This window comes from Mercenaria mercenaria, chromosome 17, assembly GCF_021730395.1.
Source record: "Mercenaria mercenaria strain notata chromosome 17, MADL_Memer_1, whole genome shotgun sequence".
Lineage (NCBI taxonomy): Eukaryota > Metazoa > Mollusca > Bivalvia > Venerida > Veneridae > Mercenaria > Mercenaria mercenaria.
Window position 1 is genome coordinate 60,617,786 of NC_069377.1, and position 12,715 is coordinate 60,630,500.

The 12,715-nt window shown below is 32.9% G+C and overlaps 1 protein-coding gene and 1 long non-coding RNA gene across 2 annotated transcripts; both read left to right on the forward strand.

Moving 5' to 3' along the window:
* Window positions 1-2,276: 2,276 nt before the first annotated feature.
* Window positions 2,277-3,618, forward strand: LOC128550027 (plasminogen-like). Its single transcript, XM_053527871.1, has 3 exons — window positions 2,277-2,537; window positions 2,684-2,941; window positions 3,377-3,618. The coding sequence occupies exons 1-3, from the start codon at window positions 2,306-2,308 to the stop codon at window positions 3,616-3,618; spliced, it is 732 nt and encodes a 243-aa protein (XP_053383846.1). The 5' UTR covers window positions 2,277-2,305.
* Window positions 3,619-4,801: 1,183 nt separating this feature from the next.
* On the forward strand, window positions 4,802-6,344 carry LOC128550250 (uncharacterized). Its single transcript, XR_008368177.1, has 3 exons — window positions 4,802-4,959; window positions 5,356-5,532; window positions 6,231-6,344. It is a non-coding gene; the product is annotated as an uncharacterized LOC128550250 (long non-coding RNA).
* The last annotated feature ends 6,371 nt before the right edge of the window (window positions 6,345-12,715 follow it).

Sequence of the window (12,715 nt, forward strand, 5' to 3'; positions counted from 1 at the left end):
GTATTGCAACCTTAAATTGTTGTAAAAGGTACAGTTGATAACAAAATGGATTTCGTCTTCAATTAATCCCGTATCACACATTTTACAGAGTCTTTGTTCGATGCGTTCTCCTATATATCGCCCAGTCTCTACTCGAATTGGCAAAATGCCACACCTTAACTGTGCAAGAAGAGATCGTTCATTACGTTTTAAATTTAAATCTACATATTGTTCTTTTTTAAATTCAGTTTTAAGCAGTCTGTAAGTTCGTAATTTAGGTACCGTTATAACATTTTCCTTCCAGGCATTTAAGTAATAGTTCCTTATATGCGTGTTTGCTTTGTTTAATTGGATAACTGTACGGTTATTGAAATGGTCTATAAGATCTACTTTTGTTAAAACATCTTTCAGCTCACTGCACCAATTATTGCGACAGTTTCTATAATCCGTATTAAAAGCCTGTTTTGTAATTCTAGTGTCGTCAAGTAATAATAGTCTATTCCAATAACGTATCATATTAGTCCAACGTCTGTAATTTGAAGGTATATGTATATGTATATGTCGCGGGGCTCGGGTTTCCATGGTAACGCATTTTCTCTCCTGTTTTAAAAAACTGTGTGGGTTTTTCGACGGCTTCAGTGGTATTCTGTTAAAGACCAACATTGAATATTTGGGTAATATAATTAGCAAAATACCAATCACTTTACATGGTACCCTATTTTTCGTAAAGTTTAAGGTAACCATGTTTAAAATAGCTTATATCTTTTTTCTTTTTTTTTCTTTTTACATCAGTGACAGTTTATTTCTTTTCAATATTGATAAACAAGTACTTTCTTAATTAATCTTCAATATTCATTTTATTTTTAATAGCTTATATCTTGCTTTTTATCGTAATGTCTTATAAAAAAATGATAAATAAAATTATCTTTCTTGCTAATGTTGCTTTAAAACATCTCGTTTCTAACGTAAGTAATATCTTTTGTGTTATTTGCATTATTTAAACAAATTTTACAGCTTTAAATACTTACAGCAGTAACCCTCGTCTGACATTTTTTATTGAAAAATCGTTCTATATGCTGCTATTATTCTCATTGATATTGTTGAAATGCAAATAAAAAGCCGAAGTTGTGTTTAACAAATAACATTGGTTGCCATCATCCATTTTCTTACATTCCGCATAACATTTCAATATAACTACATAAAAGAAGCAAAATATTGATTATTATTCAGAGCAAAAGACTCATAAAACATATTTCAGCAAATAATGGTTATTTGAAAATAGTTAAAATAAAGAAAATGTACAGAATTACGTACTTTCAAGATAAAAGCTATTAATTTTGCGCGGTAACTGACACGTAACGTCATGACGTCAATGACGTCATTTTAAGGCAACATTGTTTTGAAGCGTTTCTGCGGCAATTTATTCATTATTTCTGCATTATTAAACCATAAAGCATCAGATCGAAGACAAGTTCATGATTTGTTTTCAGAAGAATGAATATACAAACACATTTAGTTTGTCGTAAACGTCGTCGTAAATCGTCACGTTAGCTTCCGTTTGGACATGCGCACATACAAATATGAAGGTAACCTACCTCCTTAAATAGACCAGTGTAAACGCTTTTGAATTTTACATTTAGATATATAGGTCACGAGCTTCGTTTCCATGGTAACATCAATTTAGTTCAAGAAATCACAATTTTCTACTGAAATTTGAACAATTTTAGGGCTTAGTTTTAGTATATAAGTAACAAATTATCAACGCAAACTGGATAATAGGTATTACAAATCAACCTGCCCAATTTCTGTTTGAAAATGGCCGTAATAAGTAACCTTTCACCCAACTATATTCCCAATAAATCAGTTACCATCATCCATTTTCTTACATTCCGCATAATATTTCAACAAATAATGGTTGTTTAAAAAATAGTTCAAATAAAGAAAATGCACATAATTACGTACTTTCAAAATAAAAGCTATTAATTTTGCGCGGTAACTGACACGTAACGTCATGACGTCAATGACGTCATTTTAAGGCAACAATGTTTTGAAGCGTTTCTGCGGCAATTTATTCATTATTTCTGCATTATTAAACCATTAAGTATCATATCGAAGGCAGAAGAATGAATACACAAACACATTTAGTTTGTCGTAAACGTCGCCGTAAATCGTCACGTTAGCTTCCGGTTGGACATGCGCACATAGACATATACAAATCTACAAATATTAAGGTAACCTACCTCCTTAAAACAATACTGCTATTTTTACTGTTTTGTTAGTTTCCGAAAGAAAAGAAATATACCTGCCCCAAAAAGATAAATGGTTGATGATACCAGAGCAAGTTCCTGTCAATGAGTATAACGGGAAAGTTAACACAACACCAGGCGGGTTATCCTGCTTGTCCTGGGCAAATGAAGAAATTTACCTTGACGACACCATGTTCCCAGAAAGATCAAAGGTTACCGCTAAAAACTATTGCCGTGATCCAACCGATAACAGATATTTGTGGTGTTACACGGAAGAAAAGCCAGAAGAGAAAAATGAGTGTGATATTATAAGTAAATATCTTTTCTTAATTAATCTTACTACTTAAAGTAAATGATAATTACATGAGTAGATTAATGCTTTTCTGTCTCAGTTTAGCTTATTTACATAAAATTGACCATTCAATGAATATGCTGTATTTTCTATTGTTATATTTCAGTGCCGGCAAAGAATAACACAGATAACACATTTGATGGTTATCTCAGGTACGTAGGAACGTTAAATACAACGTTCTCAGGTAAAACGTGCCAAAAATGGGCTTCTGGATCTCCACACGCTCAGTTTGCACGTGGTTATGTATTTCCTGGAGAGAGTGTTGCTGGTGTGGACAATTATTGTCAGGATCCGTGGGGCAGCGGTTACCTCTGGTGCTTTACCACGGATCAGGGCACCAGATGGGAGCCGTGTGTACTCAAAGGTTTGAGCAGATTATATTCTTAATCTTGTGACTTTCAACACATTACAGTCAAGATCTTATGAATTTGAACACTTTATGGTTCATGCCTTATAACCTTTTACACGTTACAGTTACGGTTTGGCTTGGACTTTATACACGTTACACACGTTACGGTTTGGACCTTGTGGCTTTTAAATACGTTACAAAATGGATGTTATGACTAGAAACACATTACAGTTTTACTGTTATGATTTTTAATACAATTCGAATTACACGTTCTATGAGGCTATTTAAGTTAATTAAGCTCCTGTTTCATCAGCACTAATCCGAACGCTTCCAACAATAGGGAATCTCCCGTTACAACTAATGTAAATATAATTTGCAATCTTTATTAATGAACTTGGATTTATAGTTTTTATATGCATTATAAATAGTTATGTGAGATATTCCATGTAGATACGAAGGAAGATGGTTTGGGAATTGTGTACCAAAAATACAGCGGATCATTGAGCCAAACATATACTGGAAAGTCTTGTCACCATTGGAACACATATTATGCTGATTACAAAGAAAGTCATTACTCGAATGGGTACTTGAGAGGCAATAATTGCCGTGACCCTCTAGATCAGGGTTTCCTGTGGTGTTACACCTCTGGTCGAGAATGGGAGCCGTGTGTTGCTGTTGATGGTGTGTATTAAACATCATGATTTTGGTTTAGAGGAGGCGCCGACCTTCTGTCGGAGACCGAGGTCACGCCCCCTCCCCCTACCGTAAAAAATATCTGCAGATATTCCTGAAATGGTTCAAGCAGACGTGTATTTGTATAATATTGGTTCTTAATATTTGACACAATGTCATATTTCAAATTCGTTAAAATAAAAAGACAATTTTGTTCAAGTGATGGCTTTTAAATTCCACTGTCTTTGAGCAGTGATAAATACTATTTATACATTATTTTGCGGACGAAACTTTCATGTGTAAAATAATTGACATCTCAACTTAAGAATATGAAAAGTAATGCTCACTAGAATTTAGAGGGGCGCTCGACGGGTTTACCCTCTTTGGAACCGTCTAAACCCTACAAGAGTATATGTATAGATGTTTAAATGATAGATATATACACAAAACTACAAAGACAAAGTAAAACAAACAGAGAACAAGGACGAAGCAAACATATTAAGGAACAAAGTGAAGCGCTTCCTCGGAACGGTCAGTGGCAAAAACGCTACTAGGGAGCTTGAACTGATCAGCTGAGCAGAAACGCTTACCATTTATCCCCACACTGTTCCAAAGATACTGGCCAGTTTAAATGAAACCTATCCCCACCATGTTCTAAATGTAATGGACAGTTAAAATTATCCCAACCATGTTCCAGAGATAATGACAAGTTTAAATAAAACTTATCCCCACCATGTTCCAAAAGTAATGGACAGATTAAATAAAAATCATTCCATGTTCAAAAGATATGGGCCGGTCTAAATAAAACTTACTCCCAACACATTCCAAAGGCGTTGACACTTAAAATGAAACTTATCCTCAACATATTCCAAGGGTAATTGACATTTAAATACCGTGTTCCAACGATACTGAATAGTTTGAATAAAAATTATCGCCACAATGTTCGAAAGGTACCGTACATTTGAATATAAAATTAATCGCACAATGTTCTTATTTACATTAGTTTCCAACGGTTTAAGACATTTTAAATAAAAAAAGTTCTACGGTACAGGACAGTTCAATATATTATCACCATCAAGTGTTATGAAAGGATTGCATCCAACGAATTACATGTTCAGTTTCAAATGTTTTGAACTTCGTCAAATAACTGATACATACTACTATGAATGTATTGTACTATTTCATTGAAACAGAATCGTTTGAAAACGTTGAGGAAAGGCATGGCATATTCGAAAGTAGTGACAGTAAGCGTCTGTTCAGATGCAAAAGTGGACAAACCATTCCAGTGTCCAGAAAATGCGACGCTAGATTTGACTGCTTTGATTATTCAGATGAAACTGATTGTTGGCAAAACTTTAAACGTATGTAACATGTAGATATATTACATAACTTCTTACTGTTACTTCTTACTCCTTTGTTTATACTATAAGGCCAGTCTGTGTTCAAAACGTACGTGCAATGCTTCATTAAAAGCTTTGAAAATAGTTGAAACAATTTATTCCTGATGACATATAATGAAACGTGAATTGAATGAATTTCCTACCAATAGTCACAACTGTTTTACCATCCAATAATTATATGTTGTGAGCTCACTATATTTTTCTTCATAGATTATTCAATTTCATGGTTCCGACAAAAAAGGTTGACAATAAATAGTACGATTTTACTACAGTCTAAGATGTTATTAGGCGTCCTCTTTTACAAAGATTGTGATTGTTACATGGATTTCATAAAGATGGCGTTTCATTTTCCTGCAGCTCATCAACTTGTCTCCGGCATGACATTGTCCTCTGAACTTCCACCAGGTTTCGACACTGGTTCCCATTTCCAATGCGATAAAACATTGGAGTGGATTTCCGTAACCGCATATTGCGACGGTGTAATAGATTGTTTGGATTCATCTGACGAAATAGCCTGTAACAATTCTTTAGATGGTAGGAACATATTTTAGCTTTTTATGAGTAAAATTTGACAACGTGTTTGAACAAAAAGGAATTTCGTGATATCCGTGGTTAAATAGTTATCAAGCATTTAATGTCATCATGTATTTATGAAAGCAGTGCACAGCAGTATGAATCGTTTTGAACATAATGTACTTGTGTTAGAAACAAAATACAAAAGATAAAGTTGGTTGTTGGTTTGTGTGTTTTGCACGGACTTTTATTTTTATCATTTGGTCGTGGCCTATATAACCTTTAAGGAGATACTTTAGAAGCATAGAATACATGTATAATAATATATGTATAATAAACGAAGCAAACTCGGGGTAATGAGTTTGTCCACGAAAGATAATGAAATGTGAAACACCACATGCACCAACAAAAGCTGAAACAGATTATGCAGTTACACAGACTGCTCTGTGACACCAAAGGATACAACAATAAATACACAGGAATGTCATCGGCAAGTCAGTGGTACACTTTATATAATTAAATGGAAAATGCATATTGTTTTTCTTAAGAACAATAACGTATCAATTGCATGACCTTCTAAATACTATAGAGCAACCATATTTTTAAAAAACAAACAATCTTGTTTCTAAAAAATATCAAAATCCTGTTTCGAAACAACACGAGTAGGTCAGTCATTTAAATAGTAATACATTTTGTTTTTTAACTGTTTGTACTTGTAGATAATAAGTCTTGTTTGTCTGATCAGTATAAATGCGGAGAAGGTGATTGTATACATATCAGCCAGCTCTGTAATTTTGTACCTGACTGTATCGACCAGACAGATGAAAATTGTGGTGAGTTTGTTTTCTTTATTTGCAGATTAATGTGCATTATAGAACAATATATTCAAGGCGCTTAGCCGAACATTTTATGCAACTGATGAATTAACCATTGGTGTTTAAGATATAGTATAAGTTTGGTAACAAAAAGAGTTTTACGATCGAAAAACATAAAAAAAGTTGCACCGAATGTGCTTCTATATTTAGATTTTAGGACATGCGCAGATACAGAGTATCAGTGTGACAATGGCCAATGTATACCTCTTTACAAACGATGTGACTATAAGCGTGACTGCTATGATGGAAGTGACGAAATATCATGTGGTATGCTTTTTCATGTCCTCATTTGTATGTTTATATATCTCATGTCGTATACTTATATACAAAAAGCGATGATTTCAACTGAATTACAAAAATTATTTTATGTTTTTGGAGCAACATCTCCTTACATTTAATGACATCATCCAAAAATATATAGGAATTTTATTTTGGTATTGAACATTTCCCTAAACATTTCCCTAATTTAGATATATATTTCTCAGTTGTTTAGGTTTGCACGAGCTTGTAGTCATTTTGAGGACTGAAAAGAAGGGTTATCACGTTTTTAAACCCCGAAAAAAAATACTTCATTAATTTTTACAATTAAATTTTTTAAAAATGGGGTTTTTTTAAATTTCAAAAGAAATAAAAAGACATTTCCCCTTCCCCGGGGTTTGGGAAAAATTGACCCCCTTTGTACAAAAACCCCCTTACCAACGCACGGTCACAACACTTTGGGTTGGGTTTTAAACGGAATAAAATTGGACGGGGAATTAATTTTTTCACTTTATTTATTTTTTATATTATATAAATTTTATGCGCCCACCCCTTGTCAAATATGGGGGAAACGAAACAACGTTCCTGTGACTTTCCCCAATGAAACCCTCCGTTACAGGGAAAACTAAAAAGGGACTTTTTGAGTTTGGAACCCCGACAAATTTTAAACTGGGGGGGGGTTTTTTCAAAATGATTTTAGTAAAGTGACAGGGGTGGCAACAGGGTTTAACAAAAACTTCAGGTCCATATTTTTTTGGAAAGGAATTAATTGGATTTTTTCCCATTTGAATTTTTTTTTCCTTATTTTTTAGTCAAAAAAAAATTTTAAAGTCGTTTGGGCCAAGAGAAGAAGAAAAAAAAATGACTTTTAATTTTTCTTATTTTTTTGGATTTTTTCCGATTATGTATTTTAAACTTCTATCAAAAGGATTGTACATTTTTTTCAAATAAAAAAATTTTTAATTTAAGCTAAATATTTTTACAATAAGGGAGTTTTCTTAAAACTGTTTTAATTATTCGTTTTTGGCTACTCTAAATATTAAATTTTATGAATAAAAAAAAATAATTTTTGGAAAAATTTTATTTCCCCTCTGTTTGAAAACCCTAACCCAAATTTCCTTTATTCATGCTTTTCTTTATTAGAAAACAAAATCTTGGGCCCGGACAAATTTTTTTAACATTCTTTTCAAAACCCCTTTTCCTTTTTTTTTGTCAAACATTCAGACTTTTTCCCCTTTTGGGTCGGGGGAAACATTTGGGTTCCTGGGGGTTTCCTTTTAAACAGAAATTCCCAATATTTTCAGGGGGACGGAAGGTTAATTGTGATTTTGAGCCCAAATTTTTTTCTGCGGGCCCCAAAATCTACACAAAATAGTAAAAAACAGAAAATATCGTTTTCGACTTTGAATTTTGGTTGCCCTTTAAAGGTTTTCCCTGAAATACCCAACATTGGGGGGAAGGGAAAAGGAAAGGGTTTTTTTTTAGTAGAGAGTTTTGGTAAAGAGACCGGAAAATACTTGTAAAAAAGGGGAAAAGACAAAAATTGTTTTCTGGTTAAGAAACTGAATAAAATTTAAAACCCCGGGTTTTTAAGAAAAAAATTTTTAATCTATAAAAAGACCACAAAAAACACCCAAACAAGGGGTAATTTCAAAAATTTAACCCCGTATATGCCCGCCCGGGAAAAAAGTGCAAAAAAGAAAAAGACAATATTTTTTCTGGAAAGAAACCAAGATAAAATTTTTTTTGGTTTAAAGGGGTTCGGGAATACATGCAAGCAAATGGAAAATGGGAAAATACATATTTTGAAAAAAAAAGTCTGAAAATAATTTCTTTTAAAAATCAAACCGGAAATATCATCAAAATAGAAAACTGGAATGTAGGAAAAAAAAAATTAATAAAAAGCCCCCGAATTTTTTTAATGAAACCAAAGATTTTTTCTGGTTTAAATACAGCATTTTTTTTCCCACTAAGGGAATAAAACCCCCCTTTATTCTTTTCGAAAAACCGGAAAGGGAAAAATTTCAATACTGGCACTACTTCCCTTCAGTAGGAGGGCCCAAAATAGATCTCGGGAATAAACAAAATGATGGCCCCTTTAAACTTTTCCTTAATTGAAAAATTTAACATTTTAAAAAATCGTTTTGGGTTTTATTTTCAAATTTGCATTTAAATTACAAAAAAAAATAGGTTTTTATACATGTTTAAACGGCGGGGAAAGGTAAAAAAAGCCATTACTTAAAAATGAAAATACACTAGTGTATAAACCTCTGACGTCGACGTCGTTTTTTTTATAATTTTTTTGGCCCAAATTGGGAATTTTTTATAAAAAAAGGGAAATAAATTTTTTGGTTTTTTCCCGACGGGAAAAAGATAACATGGGAAAAAAGGGAAATATTAAAAACCTTTTTTGACTTTCCACATTAAATTTTTTTTAAACTCTTGAAAAAAATTGGGAAAAATAAAATGTTTCACAAACCCCTTGGGCATTTTATTATTTTATTCAATTTTTTTTAAAAAAAATTTTTCCCAAATAAAAAACACTCATGTAATATCCTCTATAAAACGGGAATAAGGGGTTTTTTTTAAACTGTACCTTGACGAAAATTTTTTGAAATTCGCCCAAAAGAATAATTTTATCATGTCTGGATCACAGGGGGGCGCTTTCGCCGAGTGTGTTTCCAAAAATGCCAAAATCCACGCAGCTATAGGGGTTAAAGACAAAAATTTAAACTTTTTTAAAAAAACCCGGGGGTAACTATTTTGGTTTTAAAAAATTTTTTAAAATGTGGGGTTGTTTCGCAGACAAAAAGCAGAATTCATAACAAAAATATAGTGACAATCTTTTAAATTGTACGACACCGACTTTTCGCACTAATTTTCTTTTTTCCCAAGAAACCCAGGGGACCCCAACATGAAACAAAAAATAACAGAAATAAAATAAAAACCCATTTTGGAAATTAAAACCCAAAAAACCATACCAGAAATTGTACCAAATTTTTATGACGGGAACCCCTGTGTTCAAAAATTCATAATTTCTTTAAAAACCCGCTTTTTGCTTTGACGAACTGAAAGTTAAAAAAGTACTTTTAATGAAAAACAGACTTTTTTCTCTACCCTCGACGAAAATTTTAATTTTAGGTAATCAAAATTTCTTCGCAATCCCCCCATAACAAAAAAACCGAGCACTTTTCATAAAAAAAAATTTTGGTTTATCGTGGGGTCCCCCTGGGTCATTAAATTTTGTGCTTTTGATTTCTTTTTTGAAAAAAATAATCTGATTTGCCATCTCGAGTTTTTTATGTTGAAAATAAAAAAAAACTCCATTTGATTTTAAAGTTTTGTCTACTGATTTTTTTTGGGCTTTCTAAAAACTAAAATGTTTCAAGCAGCTTTTTTTGCGGGTAAAAAAAATTTTTTCTCGCAGTTCATCTTTATACTTTTCCCAAAAATATTTTGAAATTGTTTTCTCTCACATATATATTTCATTGGGAAATTTATCTATTTAAATATGAAAAAATTTTAATTCCAAATAAACTCCCTTGTGAAAATTTTTTTTTACTTTGGGTAACAATTTTCCCCAAACCTACTTGAGGTAGTTTTTTTCAGATTAAGCAAAATTTGGGCCATCCTAACCCCGCTGTAGCCGCCATTTTGGGGTTTCCCCCCAATTTTCCCAATCATATTTAAAAGGAAGGGAAACCCTTTTGTAATCCCGGGGAAAAATTTTTACCTTTCCAACCCACGGAAAAAACATTTAATTTAAATTTTTTTCTCTTTCATTTTTCAAAAATTTTAAAAGAAAAAATTTTTAACTTTTGGTTTCGTAAGAAAAGCCCCCCCAAATTTTTCCTTGAAATTTCGAAGGAAAATGAAATCATATAAATGTTTTTTTACCTATTTCTAATATAAGAAAAAATGTGAGCTTTTTCATATTAGATTTTTTTAAAAATTTAACTTTCTCAAAAATTTATATTTTTTTTCGGGCTTTTAAAAATTTATTCCCCAGCTTAAAACTAAAAGAAAACCTTTTTTTGTGGGGGAAGATTCCCCTTGAGAAAAAACCTTTTAGACAATATTTTTAAAGTGATCAAAAACACCCCTTTACTCCCTGCACAAAAAGGGGTTAAAAATCCCATTTCACTCCCCTCCATGAACTTTAATTTTACCCCCGGGAACGGTCTTGGTGATGAAATAAAAAAAAAGGGAAAAACAGGTCGCAAAAATTTTTCAGGCTGGGTTTTTGACGGGATGCCGACAGTGCCTCAAACACAAAATTTTTATAAAAGGGCCCCTTTTAAATTTTCATTCAGCGAAAACCCCCCAAAAACACGCAACTGGGAAACCTTTCCCCCTTTAAAATTTTTTTTCACCCCGGGCCAACACTAAAAAGGGGCCCCACCCATTTTAGTCATTTAAATTCCAACAAGCCCTTTGCCCTAGGGTTTGGTTTATTCCAGTAAGGCACACTAAAAAATTTGGGGGCCCATTGTTCCTCACTGCTACAATTTGGACCCCGCCCGGTTTTAAAAGACTGAAAAATTTTGAAAAAAACTTAAACCCGAACACCCCCCACCTTTAAAATAATAAACTCCGGTGAATTTTTCCATTGACACTGACCAAAAATTTTTTGGAGAGGAAAGTGATAAACAAAATGCAAGGGAAAAAAAGGAAAAACCCAAACAGACAGCCGCCCCCGGCGATGACAAACTCAATATGTCCGCTAAAATGGGGTTTGGGGGGGGCATCATTACCCAATAACGTTATCAAAATAACACAAAAATGAAACCAAAATTCATAAAATTTTTTTATTTTCAAAAAAAATTGTTTATTTTTTTGATTTGGAAAAATTCTTTGTAAACCCGGGAAATGGGTTTCAAAAGCTGTGGAAAACATTTAACTCTTAAAACAAAAGTCAAAACAAACCCCTTTGGGTTACAAGGAAAGGGAAGTTATGATCAAATTCCCCTTCTTGGACCGTAAACCAGAAAATTTTCCCATTTGTTTTCCTTTGCCCTTTTAGATTTGAGCACGGTAAAAAACCCAATGTTTAAAAATTAATGCTTTTAAAGGAAAACAACGATGGTTTTCCCGTATTTTAAAAGCAATTTTAAAAGGACAATCATTTTGCTTTTTAACTACGGGGACAAAAAATACTTTTGACCTTTTTGGAAAGGACCATAGTGCCTGCTGGGTTTTATTAAAAGACATTTAGAAAAAAATTAATCCCAACAAACGTTGACCTTCTTGTATGGACCATTTTTGCCTGCTGGATTTACCAAACAAATTTAAAACCCAAAGTAATAAAAAATTTCGTGCCCTTTCCTTGTATGGCCATTTGCCTCCTGGGTATATACAAACATTAGAATCAAGTAATACAAGGCTGAAGTTTCCCTTAAAAATTTTTTCAACACTTTGTCGATTTGAAAAAATTACGGGACGGCCCTGCGTTTTTTTAATTCCTTGAATTTTATTTTACAAAAATATTTTCCCATTCAAATAAAGTAGTAAAAAGGAAATGCATAACATCTCATCATAAATCGAAAGGCCCGAACTCCCGGGCGGGGCCTTTTTTTTTTACTGGTAGTTTTTGACTAAAAGGGAAATGCGTTTTAGGTTTTTTTTTCCAACAAGCTTTTTTCATTTCTACGACAAACTTTATTAACTTTGAACTCACCGGACGACGAAGTTTTCGTAAAACTCGCCCCGGGGAAAAATTCCCAAAATGGTTCGATGCCGTTTAAGGGGTGGGAAAAAACGCCAGATTGGTTCGTTTAACCCCCCAAAAATTTGCCCAATAAAAAAAATATAAAACTGCACATTTTTTTCTTGTTTTTGTTATTGAAAATTTTTGAGCAAAGACGAACTTTTTTAAAATGTTTTTTCAAATCAAAACTTTTTACTTGCAATTTTTTAAATTTAGGGGGAAAAACATTTAATGTTGTCAAAAACCCGACCAGCGGAACCCCAAAAGGGGTTAAAGAATTTTCCCATCCGATATACAAATGATATAAATTCCCAAATTTTTTCGGGGAAAAATTTCTTTTCCCTTTGGGGGCCCAAGCTACCCG